Source organism: Hydractinia symbiolongicarpus, chromosome 1 (genome assembly GCF_029227915.1).
Source record: "Hydractinia symbiolongicarpus strain clone_291-10 chromosome 1, HSymV2.1, whole genome shotgun sequence".
NCBI classification, from domain to species: domain Eukaryota; kingdom Metazoa; phylum Cnidaria; class Hydrozoa; order Anthoathecata; family Hydractiniidae; genus Hydractinia; species Hydractinia symbiolongicarpus.
The window spans coordinates 7,009,196-7,027,793 of record NC_079875.1 but is presented as its reverse complement, the minus strand read 5'-3'; the positions used below and the strand labels follow the sequence as shown (position 1 = coordinate 7,027,793).

Genomic DNA, 18,598 nt, shown 5'->3' with positions numbered 1-18,598 from the left:
TAAAGTTTTCAGTTGAATGTTAAGCACAAATAAAGAATTAAATGCAGATGTTTTTCTTTGTTACCGCAAGACTTTCCAAAATGCAATTAAATCCATAAATACTAAAATTTGAATTAGCAATTGGTTCCAAGTTTTTCTTCGAATTTTGTTTGATGGTAAACAAGCTTTCTTTTCACGTTTAATTTAAAGCAACATCCTTTTACACCTATGTTAACAGGTGGCAATTAAATTCAGAATTCTGCAATACAAAAGAAAGAGCTGCTCAAGTAATCAACTTTATGCTAGAATATATTTAGTTTAGAATATATTGGTTAGGGTTTAAGTACATTCTTTAATTTACAATTCATAAGCATTAGACTTGACTCAATTACAAGACTTAATCATACTTTAAAGTTGCAGATTGTGATCAACAAAGATTTTTTTTGTGCTTTATCGACATAATCATACAGCTTAGAAAAAAACACTTGTATAGCATTACAGTATTACTGTATAAAAAATATACAAAAATACTAATAAAACATATCACAATTACAATTATATGGATTAATAAAAACAAAGATATATAGATAATTAAGGCAAAAAAATGATTTGTATTATGACTGGGTATATGTGCTATATAGTTTCAAGATATTTATCTAATCAGGAATGGCAGTCAAATAAACAGGTTTAATCAGATACAAAACCTTAATCAAAAACAACAGAAAACTCTATTTATTATGATCAAATAAAGTTTAATTAAATCAGAATTAAAATCCCGACTGAGCCTTGATTAACACAGTCAACAAAATATATAACTGTTAAAAATAAAACTTCAAAACAAGTACTAACTTAAAGCAGGGAAATGCACACTTTTGTTAGAGAAGATACCAGAACTTAAGTATAGTTTTCCATATAAAAAATTAATACAGTACAGCAAACTTGCCCTATACAACATAAGAGGAAGCTTACAATGCCTCCACATTTATAGCGACATTTATTGCCACTCTAGCCGGTACCTATTTTAAAGATTTACATTATATTACCTAAATTCAAAGCTTGTATTAACCCCCTTCATAGTAAAACACCATTATAGTATAAACTGTATCACATAGTATATATTTATATGTTAAAATATTTAAATTTAAATAACACCAATGCTTATTCTGATCATTCTGTCTGATGCATTAATTCTGCTGACCACCTAAAAAAACAAAGAACATAAACTACAAATTTTTAATATTATAATAATAATATATGATATATATTTAATAAAATAACATGAATCACTAATTGGAAATTTTAGCAAACAACATTTTCCACCCTACTAAATTACTCTCTGGTAAAGATAATTTTTTGTCATGCGAACAACAGCTTTTGTTATCTTCACGATGAATAATTAATAAAACTAAACAGAATACTTTAACAACCGTGGAAAAAATGTGTCGTTCAGATGGAATAGGTCATACAGTCAAGTAGTTTGTGTCGCAAACCCTTTTCAAACAAATTATTATAGAATCACATCTGTGGCAATATTACCTATACTGCAAAGAACATCACAATGTAAAACTAAAAGCTTGAGTGAGTACTTTTTCACCAACTAAATCTTTTTTATTCATTCGTGAAATAAACGCTCGAGGCTGTTTCATGGCACCTGTCATAAAACCTACACTAAACGACTCTGTAGTATGAGATGCATAAAAATCCAAATAGACATTGTTTGGTTTCTTAATATAATTGTCACATTCGTTGTTAACATAGGTATTGTTACAACCACCATTGTCTTCTTTGGAAACATTAATTTTATTGGTTTTACTATCACAATTTTCATCTTGATTCTCATCTTCATCGTCACTAGTAATTGTCTCAGTTGCTTCAGTGAATCCTTTTAAAAGAAGGACACCACATAATTTAGGATGCATCACTTCTTTCAAATAAGGTGAACGAAGATATAAATCTTCTATTACGTTATTTAGATAAAAGATTTCCTCAGAAACAGACTTGTAGCAACTCTCAGAAACCTCTTTAGCTAAATTTGTTCTTATTAAATATTCCCCGCAGCCCGATGTACAACAGCAAATAGATACATCATCACTGTATTTATATGACCAACAACCAGAACCAAAGTGTGCTGCATGACCAATTCTCCCTGATTGTTTCATTACGATTCCTCCACTTGATATACCTGACACCATATTTAAATCGATGTCAACGCAGATCACACCAATTGTATCCTGGACGTGACTTTCATCATGTTCCTCCAGTTTTCGTTTTTTATTTTCATGCTCATCCTCGTTGCTTAAAATGCGTTTGTATTTCTCAAAATCAGTTAGAGCTTTTTTACTTATCATTGTCTTTTCTTCAACCACATTTAGATTATAGTACAATGCCTTTTCTTTAGCACCTTCACCTGCTAAAAGAATCGGTGCAATAAGACCGTTGTTTTGTCTTTCAACTTGATTATCAATTAAAATTTTTCCTGCTAGTTTAATAGGGTTTTTGACATTTCTCACACACCCTACACCAGCAAATTGACTATTTGAGGATGACATAATACCAGCATCACACTCCACTGTTCCATTAACTGTTAAGTTTGAACCATATCCAGCATTAGTAAGTTCACTATCTTCTAACAGACTGCACACCTTTTCAACAACAGATACAGAATCATGTCCCTCAGTAAGAAGCTTCATCCCGAACTTGCATGCAGTTTTACATAGCTGTTTATACTGACTTTCTTTTCTAGTGCAATGATATCCAGCACCAAGATGGACAGCAATAAATGTATTAGTTGTGCACATCTAAGCAAATCAAAGAATCGGTTACATAAGACTTACCGCAAAACCCGTTGTGAGCAGCCTGTATTTTACCCCACGATTTGCAGCTGACAGCATTGAGAAAACAATAGTTTCGGTAAGTAACGTAATCAGTTCCGCATACAGCAGAATGAAGATTGGGGCATTTGAAATTACAGTTTGGCTCTAAAGTAAAGAAGTGACCTGATAAAATTTCCAGAAGTATAAGCACTTTCAGTAAGCATATGACATATGAAGGATAAAAAAGCAAAAAACATTAATTTTTTACTAAGCATATTAAGATCCTTGTTAATAAAAGTTCAGAGATTCTTTCACAAGAAAATAAAAGAAAGCTTACCCCAACATTTAACGTTTAGGAATTTATAAAATGTAAATTTAGATTGAAATATTGTTTTAATTTTATGGTAAATAATTTTATAGAAAAAAGTCTTCTTTTTTTTGAGAATTTTTATTCCTTAAAATTGATAGTTTTTTTAGATAAAAAGGGAAAAAAAGAAACAAAATCATTTATGTTTTATAGTAAACTAAAGCTGAAACATATTCCATATAAACGTTACTAATTCCCATGTCTTATTTCTATCCAAAGTCTAAACAACGTGATTTAGTCTTTGAGATAAAATACTCAACCATTCTTGTAACTTTTAAAATACACAATAAAATGTGCGTGAGTAATTAGTTAGATATACATACAGCAAAAAAAAAATAAAAGATTTCTTAGATTTCTCCTATAATATTAAAAAACACAGTTTCTAAACAAAAAGTTTTGATTCCTTTTTTAAACCATCAAAATGCTTTCTTTAAAAACCACTGTTTAAAAAATAAAAAACAACAAAGAAAAAAAGCTTGACTAACTGCATGTTCTTTCACAAAGTTGTCTTGTCGCAAAGCTGTTTGGACTTCCATCGCATCCATAATATTGCTCACAGCGGTGCAGCTTGTAATTGTATGTGTAGAATGTTTTGCCACATCTTCTTGTAACATGTACCTGCTTGGTACATTGTTCCACTTTGCTCACTGAAGAAATATACATATTGAACACAAACCTTATTGAATCTTTCTAGGATAAATGTTATCGGTAAAAAGTTATACTGTTTTTACTTTCTTTTCAGGTTTAAGAAACTCATGTCAGAATTGGATGGAAGCAGACATAAAACTGAGCCAAAATATTGCAGACCTATATGTTGCAGATTTTGTTTAAAAGGGGATCTCATAATAACAACTTATTATTTCTATATACACAAGGTATTGTATCACATGTTGTTTTAATTAAATATATACATACAACATTTCCCATTGTATGCTTTCACAATCCTTCCTCCACTCTCGCAAGTTTTAATTGAAAGAAAGCAATCATTGGAGTATGTCAAACCATCTGTCCCGCATACATAATCATTATTTAAAATGCAGGAACGACTACAACGGGAGCCTAAAAAAAATGCAAATAAAGAAAGCCAAAACAGGAGTAAACAAACTGTAGCGCTGCAAATAAGTAAGTAAACGTGAAAAAAAATGTCAGGAAACATTTTGCAAATAACACTGCCACAAATTTGGGAATGGATACAAAAGTTAAAAAAAAGAATGGGATGAAAAATAGATGTTTTCTAGTGAAAATATCATGTCAAGAAGTTTAGGGTGTATCTTTAAGTTTAGGTAATTTTCATTCTTCTTATTTATGGCAAGGCATCCATAGCTAAGTAATAAATAAATCATCTTACAAAATTAAAAACTAAAAAAACTGCTTTTTCTAAAAATAGAGCAGGAAATGGATGCATGGTTAAACCCTAAATACATGCTAATATTAAAGGCAAAATATTGATAATTTATTTTGAAATAAACCTTGACAAATGCCATCAGATACTTTAGTAATTTTGTCCCACGCCCAGCATGAAGATCTTCGAAGAACACAATAATTCTTGTACGTTTTCCCGTCACTACCACAGACTGGCTTGTACTCATCTGTGCAACTGATGCTGCAGGTTCGACCTAAAATAAATGCCTTAATTACTCTCTGTAAAATTCAAATCATATAAACATTAGAAATAACAGCAACATAGCAATTCTGGCATATGATCTTTTTACAATGGAGAAAGCAGATTTAATTTTAAATAGTAATTCTGTTATAAAATCAATACGCTAAGATACAAATGCTTAAATTATATTTAAGCGATACTTACACAATGACAAAAAACAAAACAAAGTTGTAATGATATTTATTTATTTATTGCAATAGAACCTTATACTGTAGGCAACAAACTTAATGTACACCATCAACATACTTTTCACTTTCATTACAGGAGAACAGAAAGATGTTGTAAAAATAAAACTGACTTTTGACTAGTCTTAACGACAAAGATTTTAAAGGTCACGGTTGCTTTTAGTTCTAACTTACACTAGATTTGCCCCTGGCTGAAAAGCCCTATGGCGAAAAGCAAATCAAAACTTCTTTTAATACATGCTTATGATTTTGTTATGTTCTCCAAATAGATCTTTTTTTAAAAAACAAGAAAATAATTTTTTTAAATGCAGAACTGTCTGCCTTCAGAACCATATTTTTATAATTAAAGCTCATCAAAAAGTTTTTTTGTAAAGGTAATAAACAATTATCGTGAAGTTTAAAAAAAAAATCAAAACAATTTGATTGTGAACACAGATAAGTAGTTATCTAGGCAACTTTATGGAATTTTGCAAAATAGAGAGGTTAAATATTTGCCAGTAAAAAGGATGGGATTGACCAAAGTAGGGGGTTGTTGTAAAAAGGGTTGGGTTGTTCTATATTCCAGAGTAAATTATTGCTTTTTAGATTACCTACTTCAATAAAGACAGATCATTTATTTTAGTCTTGAAAAAGCAATTGCTCATTTTTTGTATTGTTTTTGTTTGAAGCCAGTTTCTATTTAAGATAATAAGAAGAATGGGGTTTCTAATAATAGGGTTTTTTTTAAAAAAAATGGGAGTTCTTACCCCTCTGCCATCTATGCGGAAACTATGTTTTTAAGGAGAAAAAAAGCACTGCATACATAAATAACATTGAATACATGGTAGAAGACAATAACTGAACCAACACACTCCTTTATAGATGGACAAGTGTAAAAAAGTTGAATTTAGAAACTGACATAATGCATTTTGTACCATAATAATTTATTTCCATTAATACTGTAGTATCAAAGGATTACTAAACAGGTTGTTGACTTACCACATTTCCCTTCACAGTTTTGTTGAGAGTTAAAGTTATTTGCATTTCCTCCACATCCGCTGTATGTAAATGGTTCGCAGCGCCCAGTAAATGAGTTGTAATAATATCTTCTTACTTTACGATTTCGGATACAACTCTTTGATGACAATGGTAAAGTGCAAATACCTCTTAGTTTTGAGATAGAAACTAGATAAAAACAAATTAAAGTCAGATAACAACTTTTAGTATTTTAAAAATGTAATTTTTAAAGTATAAATCATAATTAACATACGGCAATCTCCATCGTAAGCTTTTCTTATAAAACTTGCTTCTTTACCACAATTTGCGTTCCGTAGGAGGCATTCGTTTTGATATGTGTTACCATCAGTACCACAGACAGGTTTACGTATTCTTCCACAGTTCTTTCTACAGCTTGTCCCTACATAAAAATAAATGACACATTGGTTATTGAATATATTTCTTTCAACAACTCAAAACTAGAAACAAAGAAATGCAAACTATTATGACTTGAGCACGCAAACACATAATCGTTTACAAATATAAATCATATTAAACATACGGCATTCTCCATCGTAAGCTTTTCTTATAAATATTTCTTCTTTACCACAATTTGCATTCTGTAAAAGACATTCGTTTTGATATGTGTTACCATCAGTACCACAGACAGGTTTACGTATTCTTCCACAGTTCTTTCTACAGCTTGTCTCTACATAAAAACAAGTGACACATTGGTTATTGAATATATATCTTTTAACAACTTAAAACTAGAAATAAAATATTCTGTTTTTTATTCTATATTGTTATTATTTTTATTTGTTGCTATAGTAACATTTTAATACTATTTTATTGTAATAAAAGCTTATAAAACAGACTTGCACATATTTGAAATTAACTGAAGATGTCTTCACGTTCAAGATGAAACATGTCTTACAAACTAAAAATTTTTCAAAACAGAAAAAAAATATTGAAAATTATATTGTGACTTGAGCACGCAAACACATAATCATTTAGGAATATAAATCATATTAAACTTACTGCATTCTCCATCATAAGCTTTTCTTATAAATCTCACTTCTTTACCACAATTTGCGTTTTGTAAAAGACATTCGTTTTGATATGTATTACCATCAGTACCACACACAGGTTTACGTATTCTTCCACAGTTCTTTCTACAGCTTGTGTCTACATAAAAAAAGTAAAAAATTTGTTAATGCATATAGTTTTGCCTCTCTGTAATTTCACTGAATTTTTTTGCACAGGATTCCATGACTTTCCCAGGAAATCTAGGCTGAACATTTTTCACCTGCTACCTTCTCCAATACCAGGTAGAAAGGTAACAAAGTAACACTGATGCTATCAAACAAGTTTACACTGAAGATTTTAGAAACTATTGCACAATATCATTAAAATAATTTTTTAGTATAAAGTTTACAGGAAATACCTTCCGTAATTTTTTTTTTTTGCAATTATAGCATTCTTACATATCATAAAAACAACAACAATTTTTTTTAAAACAAAATTTGTTGATCAGCGATCAATTTTATAGCATGTGCTCTCGACAAATGATTAAAAGATTTTTGATAATGCCATTAATCTGTTGATTGGGAAATGGGTAGATCGGTTCAGCTTCAGGAAATTGGCCCAATTTTGGTGCCAGTTGGCCCCTAGTTACAGACGCAGGAGTTAGTGTCACTTATTTCCACTTGTGTCCAAGTTATTAGGCTTAACTATGCATCCTACAATGGCTTCACTATGCGTCCTTCAATACCTTCACTACTATTAATAATATTATAGACGTTAGTCTTTGTAATGACAAAATGTTCAAACAGCTAATTAATAAAGATTTTTTCGGAAAACAAAAACTTAGGAAACACCCCCTTTGGAATGTGAAATTTTGGCCTGGTTCAGTATTTTCAGTCACATACAAATTAGCATTTTAATATAACAGATGGACAATGTGTATTTGCAGACATTATTTTCTCTTAAACAGTAAGATCATTTACCACAGCTTTTGTCGTATGACTTTATAATTTTTTGTGTATTATCTCGTCTGCAATTCTCTTTATCCAAATGACATTCGCTTGTGTATGTTTTGCCATCCGATCCGCAAATAAGTCGTCTTATATTGGGACAGGTACGATCACAGACTTCTAAAAAGATAAAATCAACTTGTAGCTAAAATTAGAAATTTTTTTTTTCTGGTAACTATAAAAGATTTAAAAAAAAATTATCATCCAGAAGAATAAAGAGTGGTGATAACAAGGTCCGAAATAAGGCTTCGCGATTCGCAATTTACGAACCGTTTCTCAAAAGTAACGAGTCGATGTATGAGAAAAAATTCAAAACAACGAATCACTTCTTACGCAATTTTCTATTCTATGATTTTTTATTTACCACGATAATTACTTTTGTGTTAAAAAATGAAAGAAAATACATTCAATTGCAACATGTACACCATGTGGTCAGTTTCTTTTCAAAAGATGACATGGTTTCTACAAAGGTATCACACTTTTATCAATTGTGAATTCATAAATGAAAGAAGTAATTGGTTAACATATGAACCAGGTTAAAAAAATGTTTTTTCGAAAAAAATGATCTTTTTCTGAGTTGTTCATTCAAAGGTTGTCTATCGTATGTGAGGTGTAAATATTTTTCATTGAATATATTTAAATGATGGCTTCGTTAAAAACAGTCAGAAATTGGGAAAGAGAATTTAAATCTAAATTCGATTTCGATATTGTTGGAGGCAAAGTGACGACATTGAGGTGAGATATTTTTCGATTTTTACAGAACTCAGTTTTTAAATAACATCGTTGTTAAAACGTGCTATTTTTTCTTAGATGCCAGGTGTGTCAGCGATGGGAGAGTCGCATTAAAAACAGTACAAATTTCTCCCGCAAATGGATAGCTGGAAGTCGTAGTGTGACGAAGGATAGCGTACAAAAACATACTAACAGTCAACAACATAAGGAAGCCGTCGAGCTCAAAAAAAGAAGTGAGATGGGTGCTGAAGTATATGCTCAATCAGTGCTCACAACAACACCTATCGGAAGTGGTTTACGAAAAATGGCTGCGAGTGACAAGAAAAACCTTCGCGTCAAATTCAACACGGCCTATTATGTCGCCAAAAAAGAGCGTCCTTTCAGTGACTACCCTGATTTGCTAAAACTTCAGTTAAAGAATAATGTTCCGAAGTTTGGAGAAAGTTATAAACACGAAAGAGCTGCTGCTACTTTCACCGAACACATAGCCAAGGTGGACAAAGAAAACCTTGGTAAAACTCTAGCTAAGACACGCTACTATTCTCTCTTGAATGATGGTAGTACGGACACAGGGATTTGTGAGCAAGAATTGGTCTACGTGTTGTACTTGCACGAGGGGACAGCACTCGTTAAATTTTTAAGTATCGAGACACCTAAATGTGGAGATGCGCCTGGTATTCTAGAGGCGATTGACAGTGCTTTCCAGCGTATTGGCATATTGAATTTCAACCAAAGACTTGTTGGTTTTAATGCAGACGGCGCTAGTGTAAATATGGGAAGAAAAAAAGGTGAGGAAATCACGTTCTTACTAGCCTATTTCATCGACGCAAACTTACTGCGTTCTTGTCACGAAAACACGTCTGAATAATTTCTCATCATGGTCAAACAATGTTTTGAGAACGTTTCGTAAACATGCTGCATGAATTTTCTCTTCTTTTTCTTCAGAATTAATAAACAACACGTGCCTGACTTAACTATTACGACATCAATTTAAAAAATCTTTTTTCTTAATACCCATTGTGTCACTCTCCTTCAGCAAATATTACTGTTTGCGAATCTTTGCGAATCTTTTCTTCGCCCACTTTGCCGTCACACGGCAAGCACTTCTCCATGGAGTGCAAGGCTCTTCTACGCGTTTCCAAATTTTCTTCTTCTTTATTCTTTTATCTTCTGTTCACAGTAATCCTTCAGATATTCGGCTATCCGTTTCACTTCTTCATCTGTTCCGTTCTTTATCGATCCAATGTTTCCTCCTTTTCTTCCTACTACTTTCTCCACTTCCTCGCATTCCAGCACGTGTTCAGTTGTTTCCTCTGTCGCTTTACATCCTTTGCACCTCCTTTCTACTCCTCCAAGATTTCTTCCTATATCCCACATTTCTAACCTCGTTCTTAACACCATCATCGCTTCCCTGACTCCCAATCTACCAGTGTATAATAATAAATCTAAAAGACCAATACTCCAAACAATAAATCAATGTATCTCACAAATAGTGACTAATAATGACCATCAGTGTCCAGTGAATGTACTTTTGTTCCTGCTTTCACTACACTCTATCAACTCTCAGCCCGTTTCTATACCACAATCAATCAATGTTTCAACCACAACCACAATAACCACTGTTCGTTTAACTCAATGCAGTCACTACTTCCACTGTACAATGTTACTCATCAATGTTCAATAAATAAATGTTCAGCTCAAATCTCTCATGAATATTTTCGTATGAATATGTTTTTGTTTTAACATTTTGTTGTTGTTTTTTAAACATGTCGAAAATATTCTGTTACTACATAATAAAGAATATACTCCACGGGGAAGAGCTTTGGAATGTTGTTTAATGTTTTTAAATGTTCAAGAATTTTTCACCTGTTCGAGATTGATCTGGCGGCCACTTAATCATTATCAGTGTTCGCTACACCACTCAACTTAGGGCCCAGGTTCTTTGATAGCTTATATGTTGTTTTGACTGCTGAAACGTCCCGGAAAGGGGTATTATTAACTAAATAATAACCAGTTGATAATTAGTTTCAATCATGTTTCTTTTTTAAGGAGTTGGAGCATTAATCAAGGAAACTGCGCCCTGGGTCGAGGTTGTGCATTGTTTCAATCATCGCATTGAACTTGCTATCAAGGATGCGTTTAACACTGTCAAAGCATTTCACGATGTCGACGAGCTTCTACTGAAGCTTTATTACTTATATCAGAAAAGTCCCAAAAGGCTTCAGGGACTCAGAAACTTCTCTGAAGCATTCGATGAAACAATTCCGAAGCCTGCTAAAGCATGCGGTACTCGTTGGATAGACCATAAGTTCAAAGCGATGGTATGTGCTCTTCAAAACTACGGTGTGTATATGACCCACGTAGAGGAATTAGCTATCACAGATTCACAGCCTGAAAAACGTGCTGAGCTCAAAGGTTTTTTGAAAAAATGGAAAGAGGCTGCCATTCCATTCAATATGGCTATTTACTTAGATATACTATCCCCGATACGTCGTTTGTCTTTGAGCATGCAGTCTGACGAGCACGATCCTGTCAAACAAGTTCGGCGTATCCAGGAATTTACTGCGACCATGGCCAAATTGAAAATAATTTTATTAGATACCCTGGACGGAAGTAGTGATATAATGACACATCACAAGCGCTTCACAGATGAGGTTATTAATGACGAAGATGGAAGTGCAACGTACCAAAACATTAAGCTTTTCCGATACGATATAGTAAACAGCAGCGCTGAGACGAAATATCATGATCTTATCGTTCGTCTCGCTGACAGCATGGAAGAGAGGTTCGAAAATTTGTCAACATCGACCATCTTCAAAAACATCGTCTGTTTACTTGATGTTTCAACATGGCCAACTACTGTCACTCCTACTTTCGGGGAAGATCGCATTGATGAAATTCTTTTGGATTTCGAAAAGCTGTTGGAAAACAACGGATGTAACGTAGGCGAAGTAAAAAAAGAATGGATCTCTTTACAATCTCACATCATCCCTATTGTGATTAATAATCCTCGAGAGTACTACTTGAAAGTATGGAAGAGGGTTTTCACAAACGAACACATTCGTAAGGATTGTGAAAACATCCTTCACATCATTGAAATATTGCTTTGTACCCCATTCACGAATGCCAAAGTGGAGCGAGGCTTCTCCAGGATGGCGAGGGTGAAAAGTGATTTTCGAAGCCATCTCAGCAGGGACATGCTCGACGCTTGTTTGCGAATAAATGAGGATGGTCCAGATATTTGTAATTTTGACCCTGATCCAGTCATTGATCATTGGTATACGGAAAAAGTGCGACGACTTGGATCATCGTCGCACAAGTATCCTAAAAAGAGAAAATCTACAACTACAACAAGCGATAGAGTGCAGGTTGATGACTTAGCCTCACTTGCACTCTCTGATATCGACTCTGATGAAGATGAAGCATGAAATCATTTTGTACATTTATTTAAAAACATTAAAATAAAAAACGTAACTGTTCGTTATAATTTTTCGTATCAAAACAAATCATTCTTGAGGTATTTATATTGCACAATTGTAAATCAAAATTTGGCTGTAGACAAGAAAGTTAAGGCTGATAGTGTCACATTACGTTGTCGCTAAAAGCTATCGTGTTTGGGGTTCACGATTTAAAACGTCCCCCACTTGTCTATTCTAAAAGTAACGTGTGCAAAAACAGAAAATAGCGAATCGTAACCGTAAGAACGACTCGTGATTTCTAAAAAATTTTCGCCTGCGGCGCGCTATTTTTCACGAATCACTTATAAATTTTTATTTCGTACCCTGGATAACTGTGGAAATATAGGTATACTTATTAGAAAAAAAATAATTGTGCTTAACAGTATTGAGGGTCTAGTTTTCACTTTTAATCTCTTCCGTGACAGATGACTTAAAATTACCACAAGAAGTGCCTCAAGAGGTGCTGCAATCATGAAACATACATGAAACAAAGCAAAAAATTTCCACTACTACTTTTAACTTGAAAAAACTTTCAGTTCTTACCACAAGATGCGTAATATTTTAAAGTAATCTTTGAATCTCTACAAGTAATCATTGACAAAACACATTTGTTTGTGTATGTTCGACCATCACTACCACATACTGGTTGATATGTCTGTCTGCAATTCTTCTTACAGCTTTCTGTAAAACATATGTAAAATCAATGTTGAGAATATTGCATATGTCTTGTTATATTTATTATTCTTATATACATATTTTCTAAAAGCCTGGTAGATTTATAAGTTGAATGACATAATTCTCATGAAAGTTACACCATTTAAATCAGCTCCCTGTGAGCATAGCAAAGATGCCTCCATTTATTTGTAGATATGCTTTTAAATTTATACTCCATTGTAAATCATTTTAAATTTTTATTGTGTTACTTATTAACATTAAAATGGATTGTGTCTTGGTTGCAAAGGCTTAATTTTCAAACTGTTGAAAATATATTTTGCAATGTTTCAATGAAATATTTTTCTGCATTTTCTTGACTTAATAATAACAATGATAATTACTAAAAGTCTTGAAATAATCACTGCTTGCCTGCCGTACATAACAACATTTTTTTCAAAAAAACACATGGTGATTGTTACAAAGAAAATAGCATTTAAATAAAAGGTTCCTGTATTTTAAAATATTCCTGGCCACATTTCACTACTCCATTTTCTCCACCCATTTTTACCATTTTCACCATGATTATCATTCCTTTAGTTCCAACAATCTTTACAGAGATATAAAAACGAACATTGTACTTACTACACTGGCCATAGTGGGAAACTCTTAAATGTCGATTGCGAAGACATTTTTCTTCTTCAAAAGCACATTGACTTGCATATGTCTTCCCATCTGAGCCACAAATTAGTGACCTCTTGGTTGAACAGCGCTTTCCACATGTTTTTCCAGCTATAACAAACAATATACAAAGTTTAAGTTTTTATAAAAAGTTAAAGTAATTTAAAATAAAAATAAAAACAAACACTTGTCAAAATATATTTGTTAAAACTAATCCCAATTACAGTTCGACACAGCAAATTTCACAAAATTGAGACGTAGACAAAAGTGGTTGGAACTATGGTGACAAAATTTGGTAATGATCAAGTCGTTATTTTAGTTAAGTAATGTGCAATAGTATTTTTTCCAAACAAAATCAGCAACAAAATTTTGTGTCACCACTTATTGACCGACTTATTGACAGACTACTTTTCAGTTGGAACATGAAAATTAGTTAATTTTTTATTATTTACAAAATCATTATAAGATCAACTTTAGTTTGCTTACCCATGGTGCATTTTCCTGAATACTGTTTTTTTACAGATGCTCGCTTGATGCAATTGAAGTATTTTAACATACACAGATTTGCATAAGTTTTCCCATCTGTACCACAAAGAGGTTCATATGTAATTGGGCAATATCTTCTACAATGAAGACCAATTCCTGGAAATAAAGTATATTTTCACAGTTAGATTTTTTATTTTCATTTTTGCTTAAAACTTGGTGATGATAAAACTATCATGTAAGATGGCTATAAAGAAGCAATAAAGGCTTTAATATATATTACATAGTTCTCGAGTTCTCAAGTTATTATTAGCTCTGTACCTAGAGCATTGAGCACTCTGGTGCTATGTAGTACGATTGCCCGTGGGTTTCGATACCATCAACTACGAATCAAAGGATTCGTGGTTCAAATCCAATACAAGATCAGTTGATGATACTAAGAAACAAGCTTGTCCCAAGAGTGTTTCTGCCTTGGCTAACACTTCCCAACAGGAACTTCTGTACCTAGGTGATGTTGGGTAGTGAAGTGTTACTTGCAGGATAGGTTCTGCTTGGAAAAAAATTAGAGAGTTATTTCTCTTGTTGAGTAGCAGAGTCTTGTCGATTGAGTGTATGTTGCATGGTAATGAGACATTGGCACTGAATTAAGGAAGAACTTGACAGTTTAGAAAAAGAATGATATGAGAACAGTTTGCTAGATGTGTAGCATCATATAGCATTAGAAATGTTATGCAGATAGGAAGATTAAGTTTTTTGGTACATTAGAAATTGATAGAAGAGGATAATTAGGTAAGAAAGTGTAGAGAATTGTTGTTCTTAGGAAAAATATTCAGAGGTAGATTAAGACCACTTTTACACACAGGTGAGATGAAATCTCATTGGGGATGAAACTTGTCCCAGGATGAAACGAAAGGTTTTTTCTCGTGAGCCTCATCCCAGAATAAAATCAGCATATTTTCATCCAAAGGATAAGTGATCCCATCAATACGGGATGAAACATTAATTTTGCTAACTTTGCGTATCATAATTTAAAGTAATTTTTTTATGAGATTACATCCCTGTCTTTAAGACAGGAATGAACTCATCCTGGGATGAGATTCTACATGGAAACAGACATGGGAAATGCATGTTAAGTCGATGATGATGATGATGATGATGATGATGATGATGATGATGATGATGATGATGATGATGATGATGATGATGATGATGATGATGATGATGATGATGATGATGATGATGATGATGATGATGATGATGATGATGATGATGATGATGATGATGATGATGATGATGATGATGATGATGATGATGATGATGATGATGATGATGATGATGATGATGATGATGATGATGATGATGATGATGATGATGATGATGATGATGATGATGATGATGATGATGATGATGATGATGATGATGATGATGATGATGATGATGATGATGATGATGATGATGATGATGATGATGATGATGATGATGATGATGATGATGATGATGATGATGATGATGATGATGATGATGATGATGATGATGATGATGATGATGATGATGATGATGATGATGATGATGATGATGATGATGATGATGATGATGATGATGATGATGATGATGATGATGATGATGATGATGATGATGATGATGATGATGATGATGATGATGATGATGATGATGATGATGATGATGATGATGATGATGATGATGATGATGATGATGATGATGATGATGATGATGATGATGATGATGATGATGATGATGATGATGATGATGATGATGATGATGATGATGATGATGATGATGATGATGATGATGATGATGATGATGATGATGATGATGATGATGATGATGATGATGATGATGATGATGATGATGATGATGATGATGATGATGATGATGATGATGATGATGATGATGATGATGATGATGATGATGATGATGATGATGATGATGATGATGATGATGATGATGATGATGATGATGATGATGATGATGATGATGATGATGATGATGATGATGATGATGATGATGATGAGAGGGTATAAGGTATATATAATGCATTTCATTACACATGGAGACATTCTATTACACATGGAGACACTTTTAATTTAAAATGTAGCCTTTATTACATTGACACTCTGCAATTGCCAACTTGAATGCTGGTATCTCAAAAAAAATAACTTGACAATTTGTTGCTGACATATAAAATCTCAATTAGAAATGCATGTTAGTGGAATGTTGTTTTAAAATTTATCATTTTTTAAAAGATAATTTAGATAACATATGTAAAGTGACAAAAAAAACATTTAACAGTAAAATTAGTAATACTTACCACATGGTCCATTGTATGCCAAATGCAAATTTCCCCCCAATTGGCATCTGGCTTTGACCAGATTACAACTATTCAAATAAGTTTTCCCATTGCTACCACACACTTCTTGAGGTGTAAAAGGACAGATTAGGTTTGGATTACATTGCTCAACTAAATGAAAAAAATATAACGTAATAAAATATATTATAAATATAGCTACAGTACAGTCTAAATGTAATCTACCACGGATGTGAAACTCGCATGAATAGTTACTCAGAACAATAACATTGCGATAGCTTTTGTTTTTTAAGAAAATAATTGCCTCGCTGATAAACAATGATAATGATAATTTGCTGATAAAAATGCATTTAATTAACGCGAATTAAGAATATGTGATATCACACGAAGCAAAAATTATGGCAACAGCTGAGTCCACAGTCCTCTATTATAAGGCGGTTTGGAAATTAAAATAAAACTTTTTGTTGTTTGGAAAAGCAATGTTAAAAAAAGAAATATTAAAAAAAAAAAAAAAGTGCTTTCAGTGAATTTTTCACTTGGATTAGAGTATAAAGCTGATATAAAATTTATCAATCTTAAAAAAGATTGCTGAAAAGGTTCTCCTTTCAGCAATCTAACTGTTGAGCTATGGTCTGAAGAGAAGGAAATAGTAGAAAATTTGTAAAAAAAGATTGTATCTTAATGTTTTTTAGGCTTTTATATTTAAAAAGTCACCAAATTAACAATAATTTATTTAACGAGTCATGAAATTATTAGTCCTTAAATTAACACTGCATTTAATTAACGGTCATTAAATTAACGCAAATTTTGAAATACCGGGTTAATTTCATGAATCGTTAATTTCATGGAATAAGGTATGCTAAGCTTCCTAACATTTTTAGGATTAATTATCACAGAAAAAAATAAAGTGTCCAGCCACTGCTGGTCTCATTCAAAAAATTGAATTGACTCAGTGGTACTTTATAAGTATAAAATCGAAGGTAAATACATCTGTGACTACTGGGATGCACTCAATACAACTTATGCTTACTATAACAACGCTATGAGCAATTTGGAAAATCTTCAAAGGCATGGTTCCAAACCTTAGTTCCAACAAAATAGAAGTATATATCTATTAACCCACGTCTTGGTAGGAAATGTTTATTACCATCTCACAACCACATTTTACCAAACAACTCTTAAAAGGTGAGATCAATACTACATGGGATGAACACTAATCATAGGGCTCTCTGCAAATAGAAGGGTGGATTCAAACTCACTCTTACATAGGGTTGGATGTGCTAAAAGATAAGGTGTCTGCTGCCTTTTCTCCTTTATAGAGTGGCATGTATGGTAATTAAAGACGGCCATTTTAGATGGTCATCTTGAAGCATCACTCCAAAAGATATCAAAAGTAAGCATATATGTCTTTATAAAATTATATTTAATAAAGAAATGACAAATCCTGCCAAACCTAAGGTATGAGGTCTGTTAGTGTATGATTTGATGCAGTATATGTAATAAACAAAATGTGCCAAGATTGAAAAACTCATTGTATTTATTTTCCCTCCAAAAATTAAAAATGAGATAAATTACACCAAAAAAATATCTAAAAAAAACCTTGACATGCTTCACACTACACCAGCCATCAACACTCCTGTTGCACCTTATTAGTTCCAGGGTGATGAGTCATTTTAGCTCAGCAGGAGAACAGGATTTATTGTAATTTAAAGTTTTTAAATTTTACAAGAGCTTTGCCGTAATGTAACATTGATTTGCATAAAAAATCAAATGTTTGGCTACTAACAGACGCAGTTGTACTTAGTGTATGAATTCTAAAATTTGCATGTTTCCATAAATTCTGATGCTTAATACACCTTTACGATAATTCAATTGTTTTCCTACAAGCCTCTCCATCATATTACATATCGGAAAAAGGGAGGTAAAAAACGTGTTTTTATGAGAGATGTGGCGCCATAGATTAGTGGTTATAGCTCTCGTACTCTGTGCGGGAGACCGGGGTTCGATTCCTCTTGACGGCGATTCAACATGGGCGAGTGAATGTTACGATAGCCCCGGGTTAACCCAAGCCATGTGAGGGAAATTAGGAAGATGGCACACTGTGTGGGCCGTTGGATGTTGCCGGGAGTTGTCTAGTAGAGCGCGGGCTCTAATTGGGTCTGCGTAGCTCAAAATGAGCATTAAATACTCTAGGACTCTCCATCTACGCCATGGCCCCTCCTGGAAATAATAGACAGGGTATATCCCTCGAT

The 18,598-nt window shown here is 32.9% G+C and overlaps 2 protein-coding genes across 2 annotated transcripts; one reads left to right on the top strand and one right to left on the bottom strand.

Annotated features, from left to right (window-relative positions):
• Positions 1-301: 301 nt before the first annotated feature.
• Positions 302-17,696, bottom strand: LOC130645252 (agrin-like). Its single transcript, XM_057451219.1, has 17 exons — positions 17,612-17,696; positions 17,466-17,543; positions 16,883-16,978; positions 16,350-16,499; positions 14,024-14,179; positions 13,502-13,648; positions 12,749-12,886; positions 7,989-8,135; positions 7,021-7,167; positions 6,545-6,691; positions 6,257-6,403; positions 5,986-6,171; positions 4,629-4,775; positions 4,075-4,218; positions 3,645-3,806; positions 2,814-2,957; positions 302-1,180 (listed from the first exon to the last, which is right to left on the bottom strand). Exons 1-17 carry the CDS (start codon positions 17,694-17,696, stop codon positions 1,164-1,166), a joined length of 2,238 nt encoding a protein of 745 aa, XP_057307202.1. The 3' UTR covers positions 302-1,163.
• On the top strand, positions 8,722-12,514 carry LOC130635468 (zinc finger protein 862-like). The gene is made up of 2 exons (XM_057444803.1): positions 8,722-9,535; positions 10,797-12,514. The coding sequence occupies exons 1-2, from the start codon at positions 8,986-8,988 to the stop codon at positions 12,173-12,175; spliced, it is 1,929 nt and encodes a 642-aa protein (XP_057300786.1). The 5' UTR covers positions 8,722-8,985; the 3' UTR covers positions 12,176-12,514.
• Positions 17,697-18,598: the final 902 nt, after the last annotated feature.